The 27,419-nt window shown below is 30.8% G+C and overlaps 1 protein-coding gene across 7 annotated transcripts in view; it reads right to left on the bottom strand.

Moving 5' to 3' along the window:
• LOC145245987 (uncharacterized) overlaps positions 1–27,419 on the bottom strand; it is a 130,545-nt gene that overhangs the window by 82,145 nt on the left and 20,981 nt on the right. For 6 of the 7 annotated variants that reach the window (XR_013863058.1, XM_080107784.1, XM_080107782.1 and 3 more), the window contains 3 exons: positions 25,942–26,298; positions 16,695–16,753; positions 10,185–10,403 (listed from right to left, as the gene is read on the bottom strand). Coding sequence is in view for 6 of the 7 variants with exons in the window: in XM_080107784.1 (XP_079963910.1) it covers positions 10,185–10,403; positions 16,695–16,753; positions 25,942–26,298 (635 nt within the window). In the remaining variant the exon portion in view is untranslated. The remainder of the gene's footprint in view (positions 1–10,184; positions 10,404–16,694; positions 16,754–25,941; positions 26,299–27,419) is intronic. The other variant, XM_080107783.1, reaches the window with a different exon arrangement.

Below are 27,419 nucleotides of genomic sequence, written 5' to 3'. Positions count from 1 at the left end.
ATGTACTTTTTTCATCATGTACTTTTTTCATCATGTCATTTTTTCATCATGTACTTTTTCATCATGTCATTTTTTTCATCATGTCATTTTTTTCATCATGTCATTTTTTCATCACGTCATTTTTTTCATCATGTATTTTTTTCATCATGTACTTTTTTCATCATGTACTTTTTTCATCATGTCATTTTTTCATAATGTCATTTTTTCATCATGTCATTTTTTTCATCATGTATTTTTTTCATCATGTCATTTTTTCATCATGTCATTTTTTCATCATGTCATTTTTTTCATCATGTACTTTTTTCATCATGTCATTTTTTGTACCATGTCATTTTTCCATCATGTACTTTTTAATCATGTACTTTTTTCATCATGTACTTTTTCATCATGTAATTTTTCATCATGTACTTTTTTCATCATGTCATTTTTCATGTCATTTTTCATCATGTCATTTTTTCATCATGTACTTTTTTCATCATGTCATTTTTTCATCATGTGATTTTTTCATCATGTCATTTTTTTCATCATGTCATTTTTTTTAATCATGTCATTTTTTTCAGCATGTCATTTTTCCATCATGTACTTTTTTCATCATGTCATTTTTTCATCATGTACTTTTTTCATCATGTACTTTTTTCATCATGTCATTTTTTCATCATGCACTTTTTCATCATGTCCTTTTTCATCATGTCATTTGTTCATCATGTCATTTTTAATGTCATTTTTCATCATGTCATTTTTTCATCATGTACTTTTTTCATCATGTACTTTTTTCATCATGTCATTTTTTCATCATGCACTTTTTCATCATGTCCTTTTTCATCATGTCATTTGTTCATCATGTCATTTTTAATGTCATTTTTCATCATGTACTTTGTTCATCATGCACTTTTTTCATCATGTCATTTTTTTCATCATGTCATTTTTTTCATCATGTAATTTTTTTCATCATGTATTTTTTTCATCATGTCAGTTTTTTCATCATGTCATTTTTTCATCATGTCATTTTTTCATCATGTATTTTTTTTAATCATGTCATTTTTTTCATCATGTACTTTTTTCATCATGTCATTTTTTCATCATGTCATTTTTTCATCATGTATTTTTTTCATCATGTACTTTTTTCGTCATGCACTTTTTTCATCATGTCATTTTTTTCATCATGTCATTTTTTTCATCATGTCATTTTTTTCATCATGTCATTTTTTCATCATGTATTTTTTTCATCATGTATTTTTTCATTACGTATTTTTTTCATCATGTCATTTTTTTCGTCATGTCATTTTTTTCATCATGTCATTTTTTTCATCATGTCATTTTTTCAGCATGTATTTTTTCATCATGTCATTTTTTCATCATGTATTTTTTTTATCATGTACTTTTTTCATCATGTAATTTTTTCATCATGTCATTTTTCATCATGTCATTTTTTTCATCATGTCATTTTTTTCATCATGTAATTTTTTCATCATGTATTTTTTTCATCATGTCATTTTTCATCATGTACTTTTTTCATCATGTACTTTTTTCATCATGTACTTTTTCATCATATCATTTTTTTCATCATGTCATTTTTTTCATCATGTCATTTTTTTCATCATGTATTTTTTTCATCATGTACTTTTTTCATCATGTACTTTTTTTATCATGTCATTTTTTCATAATGTCATTTTTTCATCATGTCATTTTTTCATCATGTCATTTATTCGTCATGTCATTTTTTTCATCATGTATTTTTTTCATCATGTACTTTTTCATCATGTCAGTTTTTCATCATGTCATTTTTTTTTATCATGTCATTTTTTTCATCATGTCATTTTTCCATCATGTATTTTTTAATCGTGTCATTTTTTCATCATGTACTTTTTTCATCATGTCATTTTTTCATCATGCACTTTTTCATCATGCACTTTTTCATCATGTCATTTTTTCATCATGTAATTTTTTATGTCATTTTTCATCATGTCATTTTTCATCATGTCATTTTTTCATCATGTCATTTTTCATGTCATTTTTCATTGTGTCATTTTTTCATCATGTACTTTTTACATCATGTCATTTTTTCATCATGTCATTTTTTCATCATGTACTTTTTTCATCATGTCATTTTTTCATTATGCACTTTTTCATCATGTCATTTTTTCATCATGTACTTTTTTAATCATGTCATTTTTTCATTAGGCACTTTTTCATCATGTTATTTTTCATCATGTACTTTTTTAATCATGTCATTTTTTCATTATGCACTTTTTCATCATGTCATTTTTTCATCATGTACTTTTTTCATCATGTCATTTTTTCATTAGGCACTTTTTCATCATGTCATTTTTTTCATCATGTCATTTTTTTCATCATGTAATTTTTTCATTATGCACTTTTTCATCATGTCATTTTTAATCATGTACTTTTTTCATCATGTCATTTTTTCATTATGCACTTTTTCATCATGTCATTTTTTCATCATGTACTTTTTTAATCATGTCATTTTTTCATCATGTAATTTTTTCATCATGTAATTTTTCATGTCATTTTTCATCATGTCATTTTTTCATCATGTACTTTTTTCATCATGTATTTTTTTCATCATGTCATTTTTTCATCATGTCATTTTTTCATCATGTACTTTTTTCATCGTGTACTTTTTTTATATGCACTTTTTTCATCATGTTATTTTTTCATCATGTCATTTTTTTCATCATGTCATTTTTTTCATCATGTCATTTTTTCATCGTGTACTTTTTTCATCATGTACTTTTTTCATCATGTCATTTTTTCATCATGTACTTTTTTCATCATGTACTTTTTCATCATGTCATTTTTTTCATCATGTCATTTTTTCATCATGTCATTTTTTTAATCATGTATTTCTTCCATCATGTACTTTTTTCATCATGTACTTTTTTCATCATGTCATTTTTTCATAATGTCATTTTTTCATCATGTCATTTTTTTCATCATGTATTTTTTTCATCATGTCATTTTTTCATAATGTCATTTTTTCATCATGTATTTTTTCATCATGTCATTTTTTTCATCATGTATTTTTTTCATCATGTCATTTTTTCATCATGTCATTTTTTTCATCATGTCATTTTTTCATCATGTCATTTTTTTATCATGTCATTTTTTGCATCATGTCATTTTTCCATCATGTACTTTTTAATCGTGTCATTTTTTCATCATGTACTTTTTCATCATGTAATTTTTCATCATGTCATTTTTCATGTCATTTTTCATCATGTCATTTTATCATCATGTACTTTTTTCATCATGTCATTTTTTCATCATGTCATTTTTTCATCATGTCATTTTTTTCATCATGTCATTTTTTTTAATCATGTCATTTTTTTCAGCATGTCATTTTTCCATCATGTACTTTTTAATCGTGTCATCTTTTCATCATGTACTTTTTTCATCATGTCATTTTTTCATCATGTCATTTTTTTATCGTGTACTTTTTTCGTCATGCACTTTTTTCATCATGTCATTTTTTGCATCATGTCATTTTTTTCATCATGTCATTTTTTCATCATGTATTTTTTTCATCATGTATTTTTTTCATCTTGTATTTTTTTCATCATGTATTTTTTTATTACGTATTTTTTTCATCATGTCATTTTTTTCATCATGTCATTTTTTCAGCATGTATTTTTTCATCATGTCATTTTTTCATCATGTATTTTTTTTTATCATGTACTTTTTTCATCATGTAATTTTTTCATCATGTCATTTTTCATCATGTCATTTTTTTAATCATGTCATTTTTTTCATCATGTCATTTTTTCAACATGCACTTTTTTCATCATGTCATTTTTTTAACATGTCATTTTTTCATCATGCACTATTTTCATCATGTCATTTTTTTGATCATGTCATTTTTTCATCATGTCATTTTTTCATCATGTCATTTTTTCATCATGTATTTTTTTCATCATGTCATATTTTCATCATGTCATTTTTTGCATCATGTCATTTTTTTCATCATGTATTTTTTCCATCATGTCATTTTTTCATCATGTATTTTTTTCATCATGTCATTTTTCATCATGTCATTTTTTCATCATGTATTTTTTTCATCATGTATTTTTTTCATCATGTATTTTTTTCATCATGTCATTTTTCATCATGTATTTTTTTCATCATGTCATTTTTTTCATCATGTCATTTTTTTCATCATGTCATTTTTTCATCATGTATTTTTTTCATCATGTCATATTTTCATCATGTCATTTTTTGCATCATGTCATTTTTTTCATCATGTCATTTTTTCATCATGTCATTTTTTCATCATGTATTTTTTTCATCATGTCATTTTTTTCATCATGTCATTTTTTGCATCATGTCATTTTTTTCATCATGTCATTTTTTTCATCATGTCATTTTTTCATCATGTCATTTTTTCATCATGTCATTTTTTCATCATGTATTTTTTTCATCATGTCATTTTTTTCATCATGTCATTTTTTGCATCATGTCATTTTTTTTTATCATGTCATGTTTTCATCATGTCATTTTTTTCCTCATGTCATTTTTTTCATCATGTCATTTTTTCATCATGTCATTTTTTTCCTCATGTCATTTTTTTCATCATGTCATTTTTTTCATCATGTCATTTTTTCATCATGTCATTTTATTCCTCATGTCATTTTTTCATCATGTATTTTTTTCATCATGTCATTTTTTTCATCATGTATTTTTTTCATCATGTCATTTTTTCATCATGTCATTTTTTTCATCATGTATTTTTTTCATCATGTCATTGTTTTCATCATGTCATTTTTTCATCATGTCATTTTTTTCATCATGTCATTTTTTCATCATGTATTTTTTTCATCATGTCATTTTTTTTATCATGTCATTTTTTTATCATGTCATTTTTCATGTCATTTTTAATCATGTCATTTTTTCATCATGTCATTTTTTCATCATGTCATTTTTTTATCATGTCATTTTTCATGTCATTTTTCATCATGTCATTTTTTCATCATGTCATTTTTTCATCATGCACTTTTTCATCATGTCATTTTTTCATCATGTACTGTTTTCATCATGCACTTTTTTCATCATGTCATTTTTTTCATCATCTCATTTTTTTCATCATGTCATGTTTTCATCATGTCATTTTTTTCATCATGTATTGTTTTCATCATGTACTTTTTTCATCATGTACTTTTTTCATCATGTCATTTTTTCATGTACTTTTTTCATCATGTACTTTTTTCATCATGCACTTTGTTCATTATGTCATTTTTTTCATCATGTCATTTTTTTTATCATGTCATTTTTTCATCATGTCATTTTTTCATCATGTCATTTTTTTCATCATCTCATTTTTTTCATCATGTCATTTTTTTCATCATCTCATTTTTTTTATCATGTCATTTTTTTCATCATCTCATTTTTTTCATCATGTCATTTTTTTCATCATCTCATTTTTTTCATCATGTCATGTTTTCATCATGTCATTTTTTTCATCATGTATTGTTTTCATCATGTACTTTTTTCATCATGTACTTTTTTCATCATGTCATTTTTTCATGTACTTTTTTCATCATGTACTTTTTTCATCATGCACTTTGTTCATTATGTCATTTTTTTCATCATGTCATTTTTTTTATCATGTCATTTTTTCATCATGTCATTTTTTTCATCATCTCATTTTTTTCATCATGTCATTTTTTTCATCATCTCATTTTTTTCATCATGTCATTTTTTCATGTACTTTTTTCATCATGTACTTTTTTCATCATGCACTTTGTTCATTATGTCATTTTTTTCATCATGTGATTTTTTTCATCATGTATTTTTTTCATCATGTCATTTTTTCATCAAGTATTTTTTTCATCATGTATTTTTTTCATCATGGTATTTTTTCATCAAGTATTTTTTTCATCATGTATTTTTTTCATCATGTACTTTTTTCATCATGTACTTTTTTCATCATGTCATTTTTTCATCATGTACTTTTTTCATCATGTAATTTTTTCATCATGTCATTTTTCATTATGTCATTTTTTTCATCATGTACTTTTTTCATCATGTACTTTTTTCATCATGCACTTTTTTCATTATGTCATTTTTTTCATCATGTCATTTTTTTCATCATGTATTTTTTTCATCATGTATTTTTTTCATCATGTCATTTTTTCATCATGTCATTTTTTTCATCATGTATTTTTTTCATCATGTCATTTTTTCATCATGTCATTTTTTTCATCATGTCATTTATCATCATGTACTTTTTTCTTCATGTCATTTTTTCATCATGTACTTTTTCATCATGTCATTTTTTCATCATCTCATTTTGGTATCATGTATTTTTTTCATCATGTCATTTTTTCATCATGTCATTTTTCATCATGTCATTTTTCATCAGGATGCCAAACAGTTAATCTAAGGACCAATGTTACTTATTTTTACAACAAAGTATAACAAAAACCATTTATTTTTATTGAAATGCAAATAATAATAATTATAATTAATTTATGGAGAAAAATCAGCTATATCAAGCTGATTAATTACAGATTTGGCAATTCACTTCAAATTTGAAGGATATTAGCTATTGTAAAGAACTTGCTGAGACAAAAAGCTAAAAGAAGCTGGTAATATAAAAAGCTAAAAGAAGCTCGTAATATAAAAAGCTAAAAGAAGCTGGTAATATAAAAAGCTAAAAGAAGATGGTAATATAAAAAGCTAAAAGAAGATGGTAATATAAAAAGCTAAAAGAAGATGGTAATATAAAAAGCTAAAAGAAGCTGGTAATATAAAAAGCTAAAAGAAGATGGTAATATAAAAAGCTAAAAGAAGATGGTAATATAAAAAGCTAAAAGAAGATGGTAATATAAAAAGCTAAAAGAAGATGGTAATATAAAAAGCTAAAAGAAGATGGTAATATAAAAAGCTAAAAGAAGATGGTAATAAAAAAGGCTAAAAGAAGATGGTAATATAAAAAGCTAAAAGAAGATGGTAATATAAAAAGCTAAAAGAAGATGGTAATATAAAAAGCTAAAAGAAGATGGTAATATAAAAAGCTAAAAGAAGATGGTAATATAAAAAGCTAAAAGAAGATGGTAATATAAAAAGCTAAAAGAAGATGGTAATATAAAAAGCTAAAAGAAGATGGTAATATAAAAAGCTAAAAGATGGTAATATAAAAAGCTAAAAGAAGATGGTAATATAAAAAGTTAAAAGAAGATGGTAATATAAAAAGCTAAAAGAAGATGGTAATATAAAAAGCTAAAAGAACATGGTAATATAAAAAGCTAAAAGAACATGGTAATATAAAAAGCTAAAAGAAGATGGTAATATAAAAAGCTAAAAGAAGATGGTAATATAAAAAGCTAAAAGAAGATGGTAATATAAAAAGCTAAAAGAAGATGGTAATATAAAAAGCAAAAAGAAGATGGTAATATAAAAAGCTAAAAGAAGATGGTAATATAAAAAGCTAAAAGAAGATGGTAATATAAAAAGCTAAAAGATGGTAATATAAAAAGCTAAAAGAAGATGGTAATATAAAAAGCTAAAAGAAGATGGTAATATAAAAAGCTAAAAGAAGATGGTAATATAAAAAGCTAAAAGAAGATGGTAATATAAAAAGCTAAAAGAAGATGGTAATATAAAAAGCTAAAAGAAGATGGTAATATAAAAAGCTAAAAGAAGATGGTAATATAAAAAGCTAAAAGATGGTAATATAAAAAGCTAAAAGAAGATGGTAATATAAAAAGCTAAAAGAAGCTGGTAATATAAAAAGCTAAAAGAAGCTGGTAATATAAAAAGCTAAAAGAAGCTGGTAATATAAAAAGCTAAAAGATGGTAATATTAAAAGCTAAAAGAAGATGGTAATATAAAAAGCTAAAAGAAGATGGTAATATAAAAAGCTAAAAGAAGATGGTAATATAAAAAGCTAAAAGATGGTAATATAAAAAGCTAAAAGAAGATGGTAATATAAAAAGCTAAAAGAAGCTGGTAATATAAAAAGCTAAAAGAAGCTGGTAATATAAAAAGCTAAAAGAAGCTGGTAATATAAAAAGCTAAAAGATGGTAATATAAAAAGCTAAAAGAAGATGGTAATATAAAAAGCTAAAAGAAGATGGTAATATAAAAAGCTAAAAGAAGATGGTAATATAAAAAGCTAAAAGAAGCTGGTAATATAAAAAGCTAAAAGAAGCTGGTAATATAAAAAGCTAAAAGAAGCTGGTAATATAAAAAGCTAAAAGATGGTAATATAAAAAGCTAAAAGAAGATGGTAATATAAAAAGCTAAAAGAAGATGGTAATATAAAAAGCTAAAAGAAGATGGTAATATAAAAAGCTAAAAGAAGATGGTAATATAAAAAGCTAAAAGAAGATGGTAATATAAAAAGCTAAAAGAAGATGGTAATATAAAAAGCTAAAAGAAGATGGTAATATAAAAAGCTAAAAGATGGTAATATAAAAAGCTAAAAGAAGATGGTAATATAAAAAGCTAAAAGAAGCTGGTAATATAAAAAGCTAAAAGAAGCTGGTAATATAAAAAGCTAAAAGAAGCTGGTAATATAAAAAGCTAAAAGAAGCTGGTAATATAAAAAGCTAAAAGATGGTAATATAAAAAGCTAAAAGAAGATGGTAATATAAAAAGCTAAAAGAAGATGGTAATATAAAAAGCTAAAAGAAGATGGTAATATAAAAAGCTAAAAGAAGATGGTAATATAAAAAGCTAAAAGAAGATGATAATATAAAAAGCTAAAAGAAGATGGTAATATAAAAAACTAAAAGAAGATGGTAATATAAAAAGCTAAAAGAAGATGGTAATATAAAAAGCTAAAAGATGGTAATATAAAAAGCTAAAAGAAGATGGTAATATAAAAAGCTAAAAGAAGATGGTAATATAAAAAGCTAAAAGAAGATGGTAATATAAAAAGCTAAAAGAAGATGGTAATATAAAAAGCTAAAAGAAGCTGGTAATATAAAAAGCTAAAAGAAGCTGGTAATATAAAAAGCTAAAAGATGGTAATATAAAAAGCTAAAAGAAGATGGTAATATAAAAAGCTAAAAGAAGATGGTAATATAAAAAGCTAAAAGAAGATGGTAATATAAAAAGCTAAAAGAAGCTGGTAATATAAAAAGCTAAAAGAAGATGGTAATATAAAAAGCTAAAAGATGGTAATATAAAAAGCTAAAAGAAGATGGTAATATAAAAAGCTAAAAGAAGCTGGTAATATAAAAAGCTAAAAGAAGCTGGTAATATAAAAAGCTAAAAGAAGCTGGTAATATAAAAAGCTAAAAGATGGTAATATAAAAAGCTAAAAGAAGATGGTAATATAAAAAACTAAAAGAAGATGGTAATATAAAAAGCTAAAAGAAGATGGTAATATAAAAAGCTAAAAGAAGATGGTAATATAAAAAGCTAAAAGAAGCTGGTAATATAAAAAGCTAAAAGAAGCTGGTAATATAAAAAGCTAAAAGAAGCTGGTAATATAAAAAGCTAAAAGATGGTAATATAAAAAGCTAAAAGAAGATGGTAATATAAAAAGCTAAAAGAAGATGGTAATATAAAAAGCTAAAAGAAGATGGTAATATAAAAAGCTAAAAAAGATGGTAATATAAAAAGCTAAAAGAAGATGGTAATATAAAAAGCTAAAAGAAGATGGTAATATAAAAAGCTAAAAGAAGATGGTAATATAAAAAGCTAAAAGAAGATGGTAATATAAAAAGCTAAAAGATGGTAATATAAAAAGCTAAAAGAAGATGGTAATATAAAAAGCTAAAAGAAGCTGGTAATATAAAAAGCTAAAAGAAGCTGGTAATATAAAAAGCTAAAAGAAGCTGGTAATATAAAAAGCTAAAAGATGGTAATATAAAAAGCTAAAAGAAGATGGTAATATAAAAAGCTAAAAGAAGATGGTAATATAAAAAGCTAAAAGAAGATGGTAATATAAAAAGCTAAAAGAAGATGGTAATATAAAAAGCTAAAAGAAGATGGTAATATAAAAAGCTAAAAGAAGATGGTAATATAAAAAGCTAAAAGAAGATGGTAATACATTAAATATGTCCATTTTTGCCCTTTATGGTACACAGTTGTCTCTGCTCTGCAATGAGAGAACTGATGAAATTAAAATGTACAAAATTTTAAGCTACAGGTTAGAATGAAGTTATGTATTTTAAGGTAGAAATAAACTAAAATCATAAAAATACTTAAATACTGACCATATCTGCACTGTTCAATGGTAGCACTCCATGTATAACATACTTGCATGGTAATTTGTAGCCTTTTGTAACTGCAAAATTTGGATACATTATTCCATTTGGATATTTCTTTGAACATTCCTTTTGTAATGCTGATCCAGCTTTCTTCAATAAAGATGAAGAGATCTGGCCATATTTCAATTGCAATTTCGGGTTTGTACTGTTCACAATAACATCAACCTAAGAAAAGAATTTATAGAATAATAGTTGGAATAAAGAACTCAAAGAATAGTAGTTAGTGAGTTAAATTGAAAAGTCAGAACATTATTAAAAGTATTATGCTTCATTTGGATAAATGAAACTCAGCTACAAAATGAGATTTTGTATTATTTTGATTATTTGGACTACTGTACTAATCTTGTATGTTATTCTCACAATGTTTTCACTGATGTAATCTCCAACCTTCTTCAGGTGTGTTTTGTCAAACTTAGGAATCTTTATGGAATTTTGAATGGAACTCTTTATTTAATTCACAAGGATAGCCTTTATTTAATCTATGTGTACTTGGTATAATGTGTTTGTGTTTGTGTTGTGATTTGTTTAGTGTTAGCATTAAGTTGTCTACAAAGTTTTTCCCTTGTATTGGGTGGTACAAATAATCTTTTGGTTAATATATCAACATAACTTTGAATTCACCTTTGCTGCATTTTTCATGCCTTTCTTTTTTATAATTATATCACAGACACCATATCTTTCTTTATTGCATTTAGTGATCCTTTGCATTATGTGTTGAGTTTGGATGTGGTCTTTAATTTTTTACTTTTTGTTTGTCCCCAAACAAAGCAAATAAAGTTTAATATTAGTGTTTTAATTTGGGCCAAAAGTAGCAATGGTAACAGTGCCCATTAAATCCATCATGTGTCATCATGGAAACAGAGTTCAATATTAAATTGATTTCAATCTTTCTATTAAGATTTTGTCTGTGCGTTGCTATCAAATTTGCTAATCTTATACTTTTATATACACTAATATATAACGTTTTTTTATTTAATTAATTTTCTTTTATTTATTTATATTTATTTATTTTATTTATTATTATCATATTATGGAGATCTTATAACTATGTGAAGCAATGTCTAAACAGCAGAGGTGTTGTCATGGACACATGCTATATAATTTATATAATTTACTCAAATAAATTGTGTTTATTTATATAAAATGATTTGTTGTATGTATATATGTTTATTATTAGAGTTTTGTTTATATATTATTATTCATTTTTTCTCTTTTTATTTATTTTTTCTTTCTCATTTTATCTTTATTTATATTCATTTATTTAGTTTTATTATGTACTAGCATGGGTATCCGGCGTTGCCTGGGTGGAGATAGGTGGTATACTAAGGCTATAAGCCCTAAAAAAAAAAAAAGTACTCGTACGAGCGCAAAAAAAAAAAAAATTAGCCAATGTAGGCAGGATCAAACCTGTAACGCAAAAGAGGAAAAGTAGGTGGAAAAAGCTAATGTACTAGCTGTCTCGGCCATGGTGACTTATGAGGTCACAGGCCTTCGAAATAAGGTTTTATAAACATATGTTGAAATTGGTAGACATATGATTTGCAAAAATGTCAACACAAAAACTGACCTCTCCTTGCAAAAAACGGCCCAGTTAACCAGCACATAATCTTTTTGGCCAATTTTTACATATTTTACATCCAAGAAATCAATCTTCCTAATGATACTGATTTCGTCATGGTCCAATGCATCTGTGAAAAGTTTTTGGCAGACATACAAACACACACAGACACATACACAAATGCACATTTTCCCTTTTATATAATAGACTAGCATGTGTACCCGACATTGCCCGAGTGTCGAGAGGTGGGATAGTAAGATTACTGAGCAACCAACCTCCAACCCTAAAAAAAAAAAAAAAAAAAAAAAAAAAACTTTTCTTCAATCAAAATAGCAGCGAGTACCTGTGCAAGCACAAAAAAAAAAAATTAGCCACAGTAAGCAGGCAGGCTCGCACCTGTAATGCAAAAGAGTAAAAGTAGGTGTAAAAAGCTAACACGTTAGCTGTCTCAGCCATGGCGACTTATGACGTTAGTAACCTTCAAAATAATGTCTTTTAAACGTACATTGAGATTGCTAGGCATATGATGACTTGCAAAAATGTTGACACAAAAAAACGGCCTAGTTGAGCAGAATGAATCTTTTTGGCCAATTTTTAGATATTTGTTATCCGAGAGATCGATCTTTCTGATGATACTGATTTTGTCATGGTCTGATGCGTCTGTCAAATGTTTTTGGGAGACATAAACACACACAGGCACACACACATACTAACACACATTATGCCTTTTACATAATAGATTATTGTTAATAATATTTAATTTATTTAGTGTGTATCATTTATTAATATGCTTACCTTCCTAATTTTAATTTCATTGTTTAGTTGTATTTTATATATTTTTTTATTCATTTATTTTTTTCTATTGAATTGTTGCAATAAAAGTGATGTGCCAATCGTATATAAGTTGCTACATGTGCATATAATATACATGTGTGTGTGTGTGTGCGTGCATGTGTCTGCAGCATTTGTCAGCTTAGGACTAACTAAAACTCCATCAAATGCAGAACATGTATTTGATGGAGTTTTTGTGTCACAAAAGGTGCAACAACCTGTCAATGCTACATGTAGCAGATGCAGTTAATTTCATTTGCAGTACCTATCAGAATCTAATTCTCATGGAAAGAGAAATTGAAGCATTGAAAAAGTGAATTAATTATCTAGGCCACACAACTATAAGATGACGTATATCTACCACATTGGGAATCTTTAGGCAGCTGTTGACAATTTTATAAAATGTAGGCGTGCCATTGTGTACATGAGTGGCAGCACATATCTGACTGCATAATATTATCAACAACAAAACATCAGAACGACATGATCCTAGTTGCAGTGCATTGGATAGAGAAAATTGTTGACTCAAAAGTTTTTCATAAGAAAGTATGTTGCACAATGATGCCTCAACTGAACAGAAACACTATAAATGTGGCCCACATTGATGATGATGGTAGCTTGCTTAAAACATGAAAGGGATCAGTCGATAACGACCTAATTGTGGCAAGTAGCACAGATAAAATGGCGACAGGGAAAATTAATAATAATAACAATAATAATAATTTATCATTCCATTTATAACCACAGATTACTCCCCGAGGAATAGAAAGGATGCCAAAAAGGAAAATAGGGATACATGACCTATTATAGATAGACCAAAGTATCCCAAAGGAGGTAAAAAGTAGAAAAAAAAGCCCAAAAAACATAGCTATGACATGGATTAGCACAAAGTGTATGACAGGATTCCATAAGCATGGATAATAGAATGTTTGAGAATATACAAAATACCAAGCAAGAATATCAACTTGATAGAAAATACAATTAGAACTTGGAGACTTGAACTGACAGCTGATGGATAATACATAACTGAGATTAAAATACAAAAATATCTTTCAATGTGATTCCCTCTCACCACTACTGTTTATCATAGCTATGATACCTCTTAACAATATACTAAGAAAATCCACGCCGGATACAAGTTCACTAATACAGATGAAAGAATGAACCATCTAATGTACATGGATGACCTGAAACTGTTTGCAAAAACCAAGAAGGAACTAGAGATGCTAACAAACATAACCAGAATCTTCAGCCAGGTTATCCAAATGAAATTTAGTATGGAAAAGTAAGCATTGTTGATCATGAGAAAGAGGAAAACTGGAAGCAATGTAAGGCATTAATCTGTCCAACCAAATAGAGATGAGGGCACTAGGTGAAGATGATAGGTACAAATATTTGGGAGTTCTGAAAGAAGATACCATCAAAGCAACAGAAATGGAAGAGAAAATTGGAAAGGAATGTGGCACAATGGAGAGCGACCCTTTTGGGAGAGCTGGGGACTTCTACATTGATGAACCGTGTGCCTAACTTGACTGTACTTGTGAAGTGCAGATGTGTTAAGCAGGTGCTTGTGATTTTGAAAATGTTCTGGTATGACTCAAGCCAAGAATGACAGTTTGTTCATAATACTGAACCAAGGCAAAACGATATAAGACCTTAGAATTTGAAAGGTCAAACCCGAAAGAACTCATGGATACAAAAACAAAACAATGTTTAAACGTTATGTATGAACCTCTCTCTCTCTCTCTCTCTCTCTATTTCACTCCCCTTATCTCTCTTTCAATGAAGAAAGAGAGAATTAAATATAATTCTATTGTTTTAAACAGTTGAAGCTTGCATTCTGTGGTCACCGGACCCGACATAGCATGTGTTTGGTTTCAACTGGTGTTTGTAAAAATATGCCCCTCATTGTTAAATCTTAAATAAATTATATTTTTATAAAAATGCATTTATATTATTTAATTGGAATTCATCGAGATGAGTATTATTTATCAATTTTATTTACTGCAGACAATTATCCTCATCTTTTGTTATTTGTTTCATGACATTTTGTATGAAACGTCGTGAAACAACTAATAAAAGATGAGGATAATAAATAAAATTGATAAATAATGCATTTGTTCGCTATTTTTGTATAAGTGTTAAATTTCAGCATGCCTTTAATGCTGACGATGGAAAGATGCCTGTAACGATGCAATGAAAAAGTGACCCATGCCAGCCAGTTATAGCCCACAACATATCGACCCGTTGTGTTGCTGTTTCCATGTACCTATTGTTGGATATTGTGTCTAACACCTGGGGAGCTGGTTGCATTCCCATGATGTTCTTCAACCAAGTAACTCTCCCCGGGAAGCGATAATGCCATATATGGCCATAGGAATCAGAAGAACAAGAAAATTCATCAAAACTAGACTTTATTGTAGACTTTATAATAAAAGGTATAAACACATGAGCAGTGTCACTAGTAAGATACTCTGGACTATTTATAGAAGAACTAAAGCATCTTGATCAGAAAACCAGGAAACTCATGACTATTCACAATGCATTATACCCAAAGTATGATGCTGACGAAGGAAAAAGAGGATTGGTTCATATGTAAATGACACAAAAAAGAATTAGAAAAATATGTAATGCGGAACACTGAAAAAATAATTACTGCAGCAAGGGACACTGAAAAAGCAAACAATACAGAAAAAAAGAGAGGAAAAGGATGAGACGAGAAAAGAAAAATGTGAAGAGAAACAACTACATTGAAGATTCATAAGGATGACAAAAAATGAGACTAACAAAAACACTTGGACATGGCTATGAAAAGGAAACCTAAACAGGGAAACTGAATCACTAATAACACCTGCACAAGATAACATGATTAGAACCAACCACATTAAAACTAGGATCAACAAGACACAAGAAAACAGCAAATACAGATTCTGTGGACAAAGAAACAAAACAATTAACCACATAATAAATGAATACAGCAAACAAGCCCAAAAAGAATATAAAAATAGACATGGTCAAGTGAGGAAGGCAGTACACTGGGAATTATGTAGACAACTGTATCTTGAACACCCAGACAAATGGTACAAGTACAAACCGACAGCAGTGCTTGAAAATGAAAGTCACAAAATCTTATGGGACATGGATATACAAACAGAAAAACCCATCCAAGCAATAAGACCGGATGTTATAATAGTTAACAAGAAGGAAAAGTTCTGCCAGATTGTAGATTTTGCCGTTCCAGCAGACCACAGAATGAAAATCAAGGAGATAGAGAAGCAGAGCAAATACATGGACTGGCCAGAATGGAAGATGAAGAAAGTTAAGATAACACCAATAATAGTATGAGTAGTAGGAACAATACCAAAAAACTTTGAAAAAAGAATGAAGAGATTGGAATCAGAGGGATGGCTGAGAAGATACAACGGATGAGAATCATGAAAATTGCAGCTGAAATATTAAGGAAAACCCTTGACTGCGGAGACTAATACACATGAGTCACATGCGCGGACCAGACACATAGAAACTGCTAGAGGTAAAACACAAGGAAACACCACATGGAAGCAAGAAAACTGAAACTATAATTGTAAGTTAATCTGCCACACAACCACTCACATCAAAACTAAAAAAGGGGAGGGAATTGGTATTAACAGGCACCATAACAAAGAGTTGAAGAGAGTCGAGGAGGATGGAAAGACTGAGGAGAGAAAGCACAATTCAGACCTCTCCTAGATGAGTGCGAAGAGGATTGGGATCTTTGAAAGGCTTATTGCCACCCAAATTCCAATGAAGACCAATGGTTGCTGCCAATGAGAAATCAATGGTAAACAGCCGTTGTGATAACACAGATTCATCTACAAAGATTATTGAAAGAGATACTGGAAATCTGGGAAAATTCATTATTACTCAGACTCAAGAGAACACCACAGGTTATTCTTAAAGAGAAATATTTGACGATGGCCTGTGTGACTACTCCTAGTGGGTAAATAAAAATAATAATATGGCATTCACGTAAATGGTGATCTGTTAGAAAAAGATGACAGTCAATCAAAGAATCTATATCCACTTACCTGTTGGTCAGCTAAGTTACCTTGAACCACCTTTACAACCAATGAATTTGTTTGTGACTCTGCAATAAATCATATTTTAAAATATCCTCAATAAAACATTTTTGATTCGGCTGCAAAACTAAGCGAACATCTCATAAATAGATGATTAGAAAGTCCTATAGTGTTTGTGTTGACCATCTATGCTTTCATTTTAGAAGAATTAAATGTATGAAAAGCATATCATTCTATAATACAAATATTTAAACATTTTTTTTAAATAATTAAGCACATCTTTTACTATCCTTTCAATAATATTTTCAGCATTCATGGTAGCCATTCATAAATCATCATCTTTCATTTAATATCCATTTTACATGCTGGCATGTGTTGGATGGCTTTTAGAAATTTACTTTCAAAATAGCCTACAGTAAGATATCATTTATTTGGTTTTTGTCTATAAACCCATGGATGTTCATGATAAAGGTTTTAATTAAATTAAGCCTTTGGTTAAAGGAACTTTTATTTTTGCCATCACATTTGGTTAAATGTTCATTTTATATGTTGTCATGTGTCGGATGGCTTTTAGAAATTGCCTTTCAAGCTAATCTATCTCTGCTCAGTTCTTTTTTTATCCCTTTTTCTTTCAAGTCGATCCTTATCACTTCCTTCCATGTTTTCCTTGGTTTTCCGTTGTAAGCTGACTATTACTTTAATGTTTCCACATCTACTAACCCAGGAACTCTCATTTGTTCTTTCATTGTGACCATACCATCAAAGCCTTCTGTTTTGTATGCATTTTCCTATAGTGTTCAGATTTAATCTTCCTTTAAGTTTAGATCTGCCTTTAAGACTGACGTTACACATCCACTGGATAATTTTCATATCATTTCTAGCCAACCGCAAATGACTAGGTTTCACTCCCATACATCCCCAATAGATTCTTCCTTTGGTCGATAGTGGTAATGTTCTGTTGGTTAGTAATATTGTGCAATTAGTCTAATATATTGAATAGCTTTGCTCTAAGTGTTGTATCTTTCGGAAGGAGCAGATTGGCCTCTGAAGCGAATCATAAAAAGCAAGAAACACATACTGACCTTCTTATCTGATTAGCTAAGAAGAATACACAGATGCACACTGTCTATATATTCGACAAAATCATGCAAGAAAAAACAGCTATATAAACACAGCCAACAAAAAGAATCAGCATTTCTCAACTACCAAGCCATGGCTCTTAGATTTTTTTACCCTCTTTTCTCTATCAGTTGAAAAAAGTCAGATGGTTAAGTGCAGAATCATTATGAAAATACAAAAACCAGATGAGACAACAGATAAAAAAGATTTTTCATTTTATAAAACTGTTCTATGTTTATTTCTCCATTTACCAACATAAAAATTTTTTAATTTGTCTACCATTTTATTCTGTATATCTGTTATGTTACATCTTAGTTGTCTTTTCAATCTCGAGAGACAATGGACAATTCTTGTAACGCTGATTGCATGAAAAGTCTATAGTGAAGCAAGGATTGTCCAATCCCCAATTACAACTCTTCTGATGCAACATTGTTTAAATCCAGGGGCAAAGAAAAGTCCAGGATGATTGGAAATATAGGCAGAGAAAGAAAAAGTTTTATTTTGGAATTTTCCTTCTCCTAGGCTAGTTGTGCAAATTTAATCCACTCTACCATTTAACCCAGGGCTGCTGAATAAAGTCAATCTGTATGAAGACGATGCTTTGAATATCATTTCTCAAGCGTCTGTCCAAGAATCCCTTGGCAAAATCCCGAGCCTCCAGGAAGTCAAGGAGGCAGTTAAATCCTTGAAAAATAACAGGGCCGTGGACATCCCCACTAAAATCTACAAAACTGGTGGAAACCTCTTGCTGACCCAACTGCATCAACTCTTCGTCAACATTTGGGAAGACCAAATGCTTTCTCATTTAATAAATTTTCTTTTATTTTTATTATCTTTTTTAATTTTTATTATGGAGATTTTATGGTAACTATGCGAAGCAATGTCCAATGGAGTTCAAAGACATTGCCATAATCAAGCACCCTCCCTCACTATTGGTGATAAACATCTGGAGAACATGGGCCACTTTCCATACCTTGTAAGCCACCTGCCATCCAATGACGACATCCAAGATGAAATCCAATATCACCTAAAATGTGCTGGAACCACTTATAGCCATCTTCAAACCCATGTGTTCTATGCCTCAGAGACATCTGTACAGATACCAAAATGTATACAAAGTTGTCATGGTCCCAATGCCTCTCTATGCCTCAGAGACTTGGATGACATAGCGCCGATACCTCAAGACACTGGAGAAGTTTCATCAACAATACTGCATGCAAAGCATTTTGGACATCTCCTTGGAGGACTCTCACACCAACAGCATCCTCCAGGAGACTAACACCACCATCATTGAAGTCATCATCATTAGGAACCAGCTGAGGTGGTCAGGCCACATTGTCAGGATGTCGAATTCCCAGCTGCTGAAAAAACTCTTCTATGGGCAACTAAAAGAAGTGCAGTCGAGGTTAGGGTCAGAAATGATACAAGGATCTTTTAAAAGCAAACTTGAAGTATGGCATTAATACAAGCACCTAAGAGACTCAGGCCAAGGACAAGCAAATCTGGAGGTGAACCACTGAAGTCACAGCTACCTTTGAGGCCAATCGATGTGCAGATCTTGAGGAGAAGAGAAAGTGGATGAAGAAGAAAGAACACTCTCGAGCCAACTCTCCAAATGAAAATGGAACTACCTGCCCTCACTGGGAAAGGTACTTCAAGGCCAGGATCAACCTTGTCGGACACCTCTCCACACACCAAAACCCAGAACATGACCACTATCCTCACTGATAAGGAGTCATCAAGAGAAACTATTTAATCCATAGCTGGTAGGATGGATATATGGATTCATTTATTTCCCAAATATATCAGTGAAAATGATGTAGAACTCAAACTTATCATCCTGAGCCCACAATGCATATAACCGCTATACCATGCCACTTGCCCATTTTATATATAGGAGTTGTAAAAATTTACACAAACTTTACAAAAGCATTTAATTAAAACTTTAAAAAATATTCAATTTATTTAATTGCTTTCTAATATATATATATATATATATATATATATATATATATATATATATATATATATATATAATGTGTTCTCAACTAGAAATGGATGTGTGTACAATTAGTTTTATCAATTGATTAGAATGAGGAAATATCACAAAAAAGTACAAATGTTATTATGTTATTGGATCAACAAAAAACTTTAATAATCATTTATGTTCTGCGTTGTCATTCCAGGATTAAACTATCAATGTATCAGATCCATCTCTTACAAGCAACTGCTGTCTAGATTTAGCATTTTGAACATTTTGTATATAATTAGAGATAGAAGATTGCAATTGTATGGAAATGTTTAATGATTTTGTTATATCGCAAGATCCCCACACAATTACATAAACGAAGCGGACGAGGAGGAACTATGGAACAACAATGGCAGCGCGGAGACAGATGTTGTTTGTCGGCAAAATGTTCAGAGCCGTATTAAACACACATCGGGGTGTCAAAACACATCCAATCCCATTCCCACATCAACAACATAACCCGCAAATCATCCGAGCGGGAAACATATTAACGGCATCAACTAATTTAGGAGTAGAAATATTAATAATACACCTGACAACCCCTCTCACATGCACTTCAAACATAAATAGTTAGGTCACGGAGTACGGTCGCGACGTAATTCCGACATAAGCTGATTCGCAATGTTTACAGCTTTGATTGGATATATAGAACTGAATATACCTCCAAATAAGCGAATCCCTGATGTGTGGTTAATTACGGAAAACTAACACAAATAAAAAATACGACGGCCATCTTTGCCTCGGAGCCGCTATGTCCCCTACTACGTCCGCGCTCGCTGTATAAGCCGACCGTCAGAGAAAAAAGTCAGTTACCGGCAGACTGCCAACCAGAGCGGATCGCCTCGCTGACGGTATCAGCAGCAGCAGCAGCCACGCCAGTTCTCTTCAGCTCGTTCCAGCAGCAGCAGCCACGCCAGTTCTCTTCAGCTCTTTCCAGCAGCAGCAGCCACAGCCGTTCCCCTCAGCTCTTTCCAGCAGCAGCAGCAACCACAGCCGTTCCCCTCAGCTCTTTCCAGCAGCAGCCACAACCGTTCCCATCAGCTCCTTCCAGCAGCAGCAGCAACAGCCACAGCTGATCCCCTCAACTCTTTGCAGCAGCAGCAGCCACAGCCGTTCCCCTCAACTCTTTCCAGCAGCAGCAGCGGCAGCTCCCCTCTCGGCGACAGCAGTTGATTCAAAAGTGCTTAGTCACCTATCACTGTTTGTTCCCGAGGCCTACCACCAGAGGACTCCACCTCTCTTCAGCAGCTCCCCTCTTGGCGACAGCAGTTGATTCAAAAGTGCCTAGTCACCTATCACTGTTTGTTCCCTTGAGGAATACCACCAGCGAACCCCAACTCGTCCCAGCGACTCCTTAGTGGCAACAGTGGTGGCGATACCCCTCCTATTCCAGTCCGGGTCGTCATCACTAGACCATACCAGCATCTAGACCCCTGTACCTGTCAGATCCTGATCAGGCCAGGACTCCAACCTACCATAACACCTGGACCCCTATTCCGGCCTTCCTAACGCCTAGCTGACTGTGTGTACCAATTCATCTTGACCCTCAATAAAGGTTTGAACTGAATTACTGCATTTGTTCTCCTTTCTTCCATACGCTCGTGTTATTATATAACAATTTGATGGAGCGTATGGTTACTGCCAACTTAGTAAACCTAAGAAGACTTGGTCCAAGACAGCATTACTGCCTAGTGTCTGGACAATTTTGATCGAGCTGGAAATCTGATGTGAGATCAACCAGGCTTTCAGCAAATGTCAACTGAAAAGAGTATCACCAATACAGCAGATGTTTCCATCTTTGTACAATGATAAAAATGAACCGCCAACTACTTGAACATAAATTTGATAAACATTTAGATGTTGTTCTCTTTATCTTCCGTTTTCTTTCTTTATTATTTTGTTTTTTTTATTTGTACAACACTAAAAGAAAACGTTATTATCATCATTGCCTTAAAGGGAAAATTTTGTCTTTTTGCTTTAATAATGTAAATTAACATGTAATTATTAGATAAAATAAAAGTTTAAATTATTTATTGATAATGTAAATTAAAATGTCATTATTAGATAACATCAAATTTTAAATTATTTATTGATAATGTAAATTAAAATGTAATTATTAGATAAAAAATTTTTTTTAATTATTTATTGATAATGTAAATTAAAATGTAATTATTAGATAAAATAAAATTTTTAATTATTTATTGATAATGTAAATTAAAATGTAATTATTAGATACAATCAAATTTTTAATTATTTATTGATAATGTAAATTAAAATGTAATTATTAGATACAATCAAATTTTTAATTATTTATTGATAATGTAAATTAAAATGTAATTATTAGATACAATCAAATTTTTAATTATTTATTGATAATGTAAATTAAAATGTAATTATTAGATAAAATCAAATTTTTAATTATTTATTGATAATGTAAATTAAAATGTAATTATTAGATACAATCAAATTTTTAATTATTTATTGATAATGTAAATTAAAATGTAATTATTAGATAAAATAAAATTTTGAATTATTTATTGATAATGTAAATTAAAATGTAATTATTAGATAAAATAAAATTTTTAATTATTTATTGATAATGTAAATTAAAATGTAATTATTAGATAAAATACAATTTTTAATTATTTATTGATAATGTAAATTAAAATGTAATTATTAGATAAAATAAAATTTTTAATTATTTATTGATAATGTAAATTAAAATGTAATTATTAGATAAAATAAAATTTTTAATTATTTATTGATAATGTAAATTAAAATGTAATTATTAGATACAATCAAATTTTGAATTATTTATTGATAATGTAAATTAAAATGTAATTATTAGATAAAATAAAATTTTTAATTATTTATTGATAATGTAAATTAAAATGTAATTATTAGATACAATCAAATTTTTAATTATTTAAAAAAAAAATTTTTTTTTCATTATTACATTTTCACCCCAAACAAGGCAAATTGCCACTCAGGTGTAGGGGGCTACTATCAGGGGCAACAACTACTAGGGTACTATGTAGGGATTTGGGCAGCAAGATGTCGGTTCACGTTACACTTGAACTTCTGCACGTCAGTACTGTTGGGGAAGCAGGGATCTGGAATGGAATTCCAGAGTCTAGCGGTTCTGGAGAAGAAACTATTGGAGTAAAAAGATCTTTTACATCTAGGGATCTCTACAGTGTGGGGGTGGGATTTAGCAGCCTGTCGGGTTTGTCGAGGGTGCTCACGTCGTGGGGGCACAAGTGATTGCAGTTCGTCAGAGCATTCACCATTAAAATACTTGTAGAACAGGCAGAGGGATGCAACGTTTCGTCGATGGGACAGAGGCTGAAGCTTAGATGCCAGTTCAGGGCCTATCAGGTTTGCGACTCTCTTTTGAACCTTGTCAAGGTGCGAGAGACTAGTAGCAGATGCACCAGCCCAAATATGACAGCAATACTCCATACATGGGCGAATGGTTGCCTTATAGAGGTACAGGATACTTTTGGGTGTTAGTAGCTTTCTAGCACGGTAGAGAGAGCCCACCTTTCTTGCAGCGACCCTGGCAATGCCTTCAATGTAATTGTTCCAACTCATGTTTCCTGTGAACGTTAGGCCAAGGAGTTTGAAAGATGTACTCTCAGATAAAGAGTCGTTGGCCATTGCTATAGGTGGTAGAGAGGGTTTCTTATAATTATTGAATGAAACTAGTTTAGTCTTGGCAGCATTGAACGCGACCAACCACTTTTGTCCCCATTCCACCACAGATTGGAGGTCTTCCTCTAGTGTTTCTGCCATTTCTTTAGAAATATGTTCATTCGTCTTCCTGTTGTGCCTGCCATAAAGTGTAGTGTCATCAGCATATATACCCATCTTAGAGGCAATTTTGTCAGGGAGGTCATTTATGAATATCAGGAACAATAGCGGTCCAAGGATAGAACCCTGGGGCACCCCCGCATTTATATCATATTGTTTAGATGTACGACCGTCGAGGACAACCTGGATTTTTCTCTTATCTAAGAAGGATTTAATTATGTTAAGTATTCTACCAGTGATACCGTATGATCTAATTTTCCTGAGGAGACTCATGCCATACCCTGTCAAAAGCCTTAGATATATCTAGAGCTACCACTCTGCCCTCCCCCGCTTTGTCCAGTGAATGGTATATACGTTCAGAGATTACAGTTAGGATGTCTGCTGTGGAACGGGCTTGTCTAAATCCATATTGTTTGTCAGTCAGAAGTTTAGCATCTGTAAGGTGATGGACTAGAGCATGGTTAATTAAGGTCTCAAATATTTTGGCAAAAAGTGGGAGGAGGCTAATGGGGCGATAATTTGATGGGTCAGTCCTTTCGCCAGAATTCTTGAATACTGGTACAACAGAAGCAGTTTTCCAACAGCCCGGAAAGCAAGCTTCATTAAGGCATTTGTTGTAGAGTTTGGAGAGAACTGGAGCTACTTCGGCTGAGGACTTTTTTAATAGCACAGCTGGGATAAGATCAGGTCCACATGCTTTTGAAGTGTCAAGGTTTTTTATGATAGCATGCACCTGAGCAGGGGTGGTTTTCAGATCGTCAGGTAGGGGGTGGTTTGAAGGGTCCAGTGTAGAGTTTGAGGCAAACCAACTGGTAAGCATGTTAGCCTTGTCGGTTGCTGAGGAGACAACCTCGTGATTGTTGGTTAGTGGGGGAATTGTTGATTGCCCATTATTTACTACACTGTTGTAGATTTTCCAGAAGTCTCGAGTTCCTAGTTTTTGTGCTTCGATGCACTTTTTAGTGGTTTCCGTAAATTCTCTCTTAGCTGTCGCTATTTCTTTCTTAACGTTATTTCTAGCTTCTATATACTTCAGTCTATTTGAACTGGACTTATGTCGGTTAAACCTACGGTATGCATGCTGCTTTTGAGCAATGCCAGTTACGCAAGTCAACGTAAACCATTGGGGAGAGTGGGGCTTACTATAAAATTTCCGCATGGGAACATGCGCTTCGATTGCAGTTTTGAACCATTCAGTTGTCTCGTTTGCACACTGTTCAGCAGGGAGAGAAAAAATATTTCTCCATGGGGCATCTCTGATTAGTTCCCTGATGGCTTCCCAGTCAGCCTTTTTATAATATCTCATTGTTTTGAGCACTAGCTCTTCAGTTTTGGCTCTAGAATTTAGGGCGATTTCAACCATTATCACTGCATGATCAGCGTTCCTGAGTGGGCTGTGGGCCTTCGTTATGCAGTCATTGGGAACTGTGGTCAAAAACAGATCTAGAAGTGATGCGTGTTGTTCTTCCTGGTCAGGGAAACGGGTTGGAAACGTAACAATTTGTGATAGGGAGTGAGATATAGTGAAGCTATGAGTTGTGCTGCCCGCTGCATCTGTTTAAGTAGAGAATCCAAGCCAATTTTTGTGGTGGACATTAAAGTCACCAAATACATGTATTTGTGCGCTAGTGTCGAGGGACAGTGCCGTGTCTATGCTGTCAGAGACTTTGTTTATTATGGTGCAGTCCTGAGTCAAGGGAGAGCGGTAGAGAAAATAATAGTAGCAAATATTGTGTTGCATGTTTAGTCTAAAGCACATAAAGGCTTGATCATCTGTTTCTAGGTTTGTTTCTCTAGTCAGGGGGAGGGTATTACGAATGATATATGATATAAATTATTTATTGATAATGTAAATTAAAATGTAATTATTAGATAAAATCAAATTTTTAATTATTTATTGATAATGTAAATTAAAATGTAATTATTAGATAAAATAAAATTTTGAATTATTTATTGATAATGTAAATTAAAACGTAATTATTAGATAAAATAAAATTTTGAATTATTTATTGATAATGTAAATTAAAATGTAATTATTAGATAAAAATCAAATTTTAAATTATTTATTTAGAATGTAAATTAAAATGTAATTATTAGATAAAATTAAATTTTTAATTATTTATTGTTTCATCATCAGAAATATATTTTTTATCACTGCATGAACTTAAGGATTTTGATAAGAGAGGCTTGTAGAAACATATGAATTGTTTAGGGATTCTAGAAAAAACATTGTAATAAATAAAATTGTAATCAGGATCCTGAAAAATTAATGAAATATAAGAGACTAGTACTCACTTGATTCTGATAAACGTTTGTGTGGAGATCTTGGATTTTTCATTCCATCATTTTTCAGGAAATTTTCCCATGTTAATTTCATTTTCGCTTCTCGTACAATCAGTATGATATGGCACTGTATGGATGTCAATGACTTTTCTAGCATTTGCAGTGCATCCAGAAGACATATGCAAATCTGATTGAAATGAAAATAAGTTCCTGGACAATCGATTCCGATTGTCACTGGAGGAGTATTTTGATTGAATAGTTTTGTAAAGCAGTCAATAAAGCATTGAGTCCAATCTCTAATATCAGCTTCGAGCAATTTCACAACAAATTTTCGTCTTGGTAAACATTCATAGGTTTCCAACGGAACATCTAGAGAAAAAATTACATAAAAACTTTTATACCTTATTTTCTAATTGTTATTTGGTTCTTTATTTCTTTTTGAAACAATTTTATTTAAATCTTCGTCTAATATATGAAGCAATTTTCTTCCCTCTACACTGATGCTTGATAATTGTTTGTAACAAAAATTTCTGTTTCATTAGTTGGATGTTGGTTTGTGTTGTTAGAAACAGAAATTTTACTTTTGTTCGATTTATATTCTTTATCTTGTTCACTGATTTTTATTTTTGCATACTTTTGAGGGGCCTGGCAGACTTTACAGTCTTTATCTGCCATGTGCTTCCATTTCACTCATTTAAAGTAAGTAGTTACACAATTTCATAAGACACTATTTCTTATATAAGGCTTTCTCTAAAATCACATGAATCACTATGCTGATTTCGGTTTTAAATATTTAAAACACATACAATGTTTCTTATTAACTTTTTAAATCCAGGTCTACTTAACAACAATCACATACAACAAGTGATGATTCAACAGAAATTAGTGTGACTCACTCATGAAATATGATTTTTGTTCTTATTTTCATTTACTTCCATTACTAAGTTTCACCTAATCTTATTTTTTTTACACTTTCTACATTAAAGGAACATAAATATTAACACAGGCTTCTATATCATTTCCATACAAAATGAAAAACAAATGCAATTTTTCATATTTTCTATGGTGAAAAACGAAACAAGTTTACTTATAAATATGAGAGTTGCTATGATTATATATTTTTAAATCAGGAAAGGAAAAAAAGAGATCAACATTACTGCAATGTCTACTACTACTATTTATCATCTAGATAACAAGACTTCAGCTACTTACGTCATGAGCTGTCATTTGGATGAACTGTTAGAGACAAGGATTAGTTGATTCTAATATTACACTGGTTTGCGAGTTATGTGATATCTGGAAAATGGAGTGTATACTACCTCTACATTGAGGAGCGGCACTCAACAAGGAACAAAGGGTTGACATGAAGCATGTCTGGTGAATTTCTGATAACCGTTTTCATGATTGATTCTCTTGTGGCATTTGACACCTTCATGATCCAGCAACTGATGACTGGCAAAATTGTGGATGTATTCTTGACTCAACTTCAG

The sequence above is a fragment of the Euprymna scolopes genome, chromosome 23, assembly GCF_053919585.1.
Source record: "Euprymna scolopes isolate OS-2025 chromosome 23, ASM5391958v1, whole genome shotgun sequence".
In the NCBI taxonomy this organism is placed as follows: Eukaryota; Metazoa; Mollusca; class Cephalopoda; order Sepiida; family Sepiolidae; genus Euprymna; species Euprymna scolopes.
This window is presented reverse-complemented; position numbering and strand designations above follow the sequence as displayed.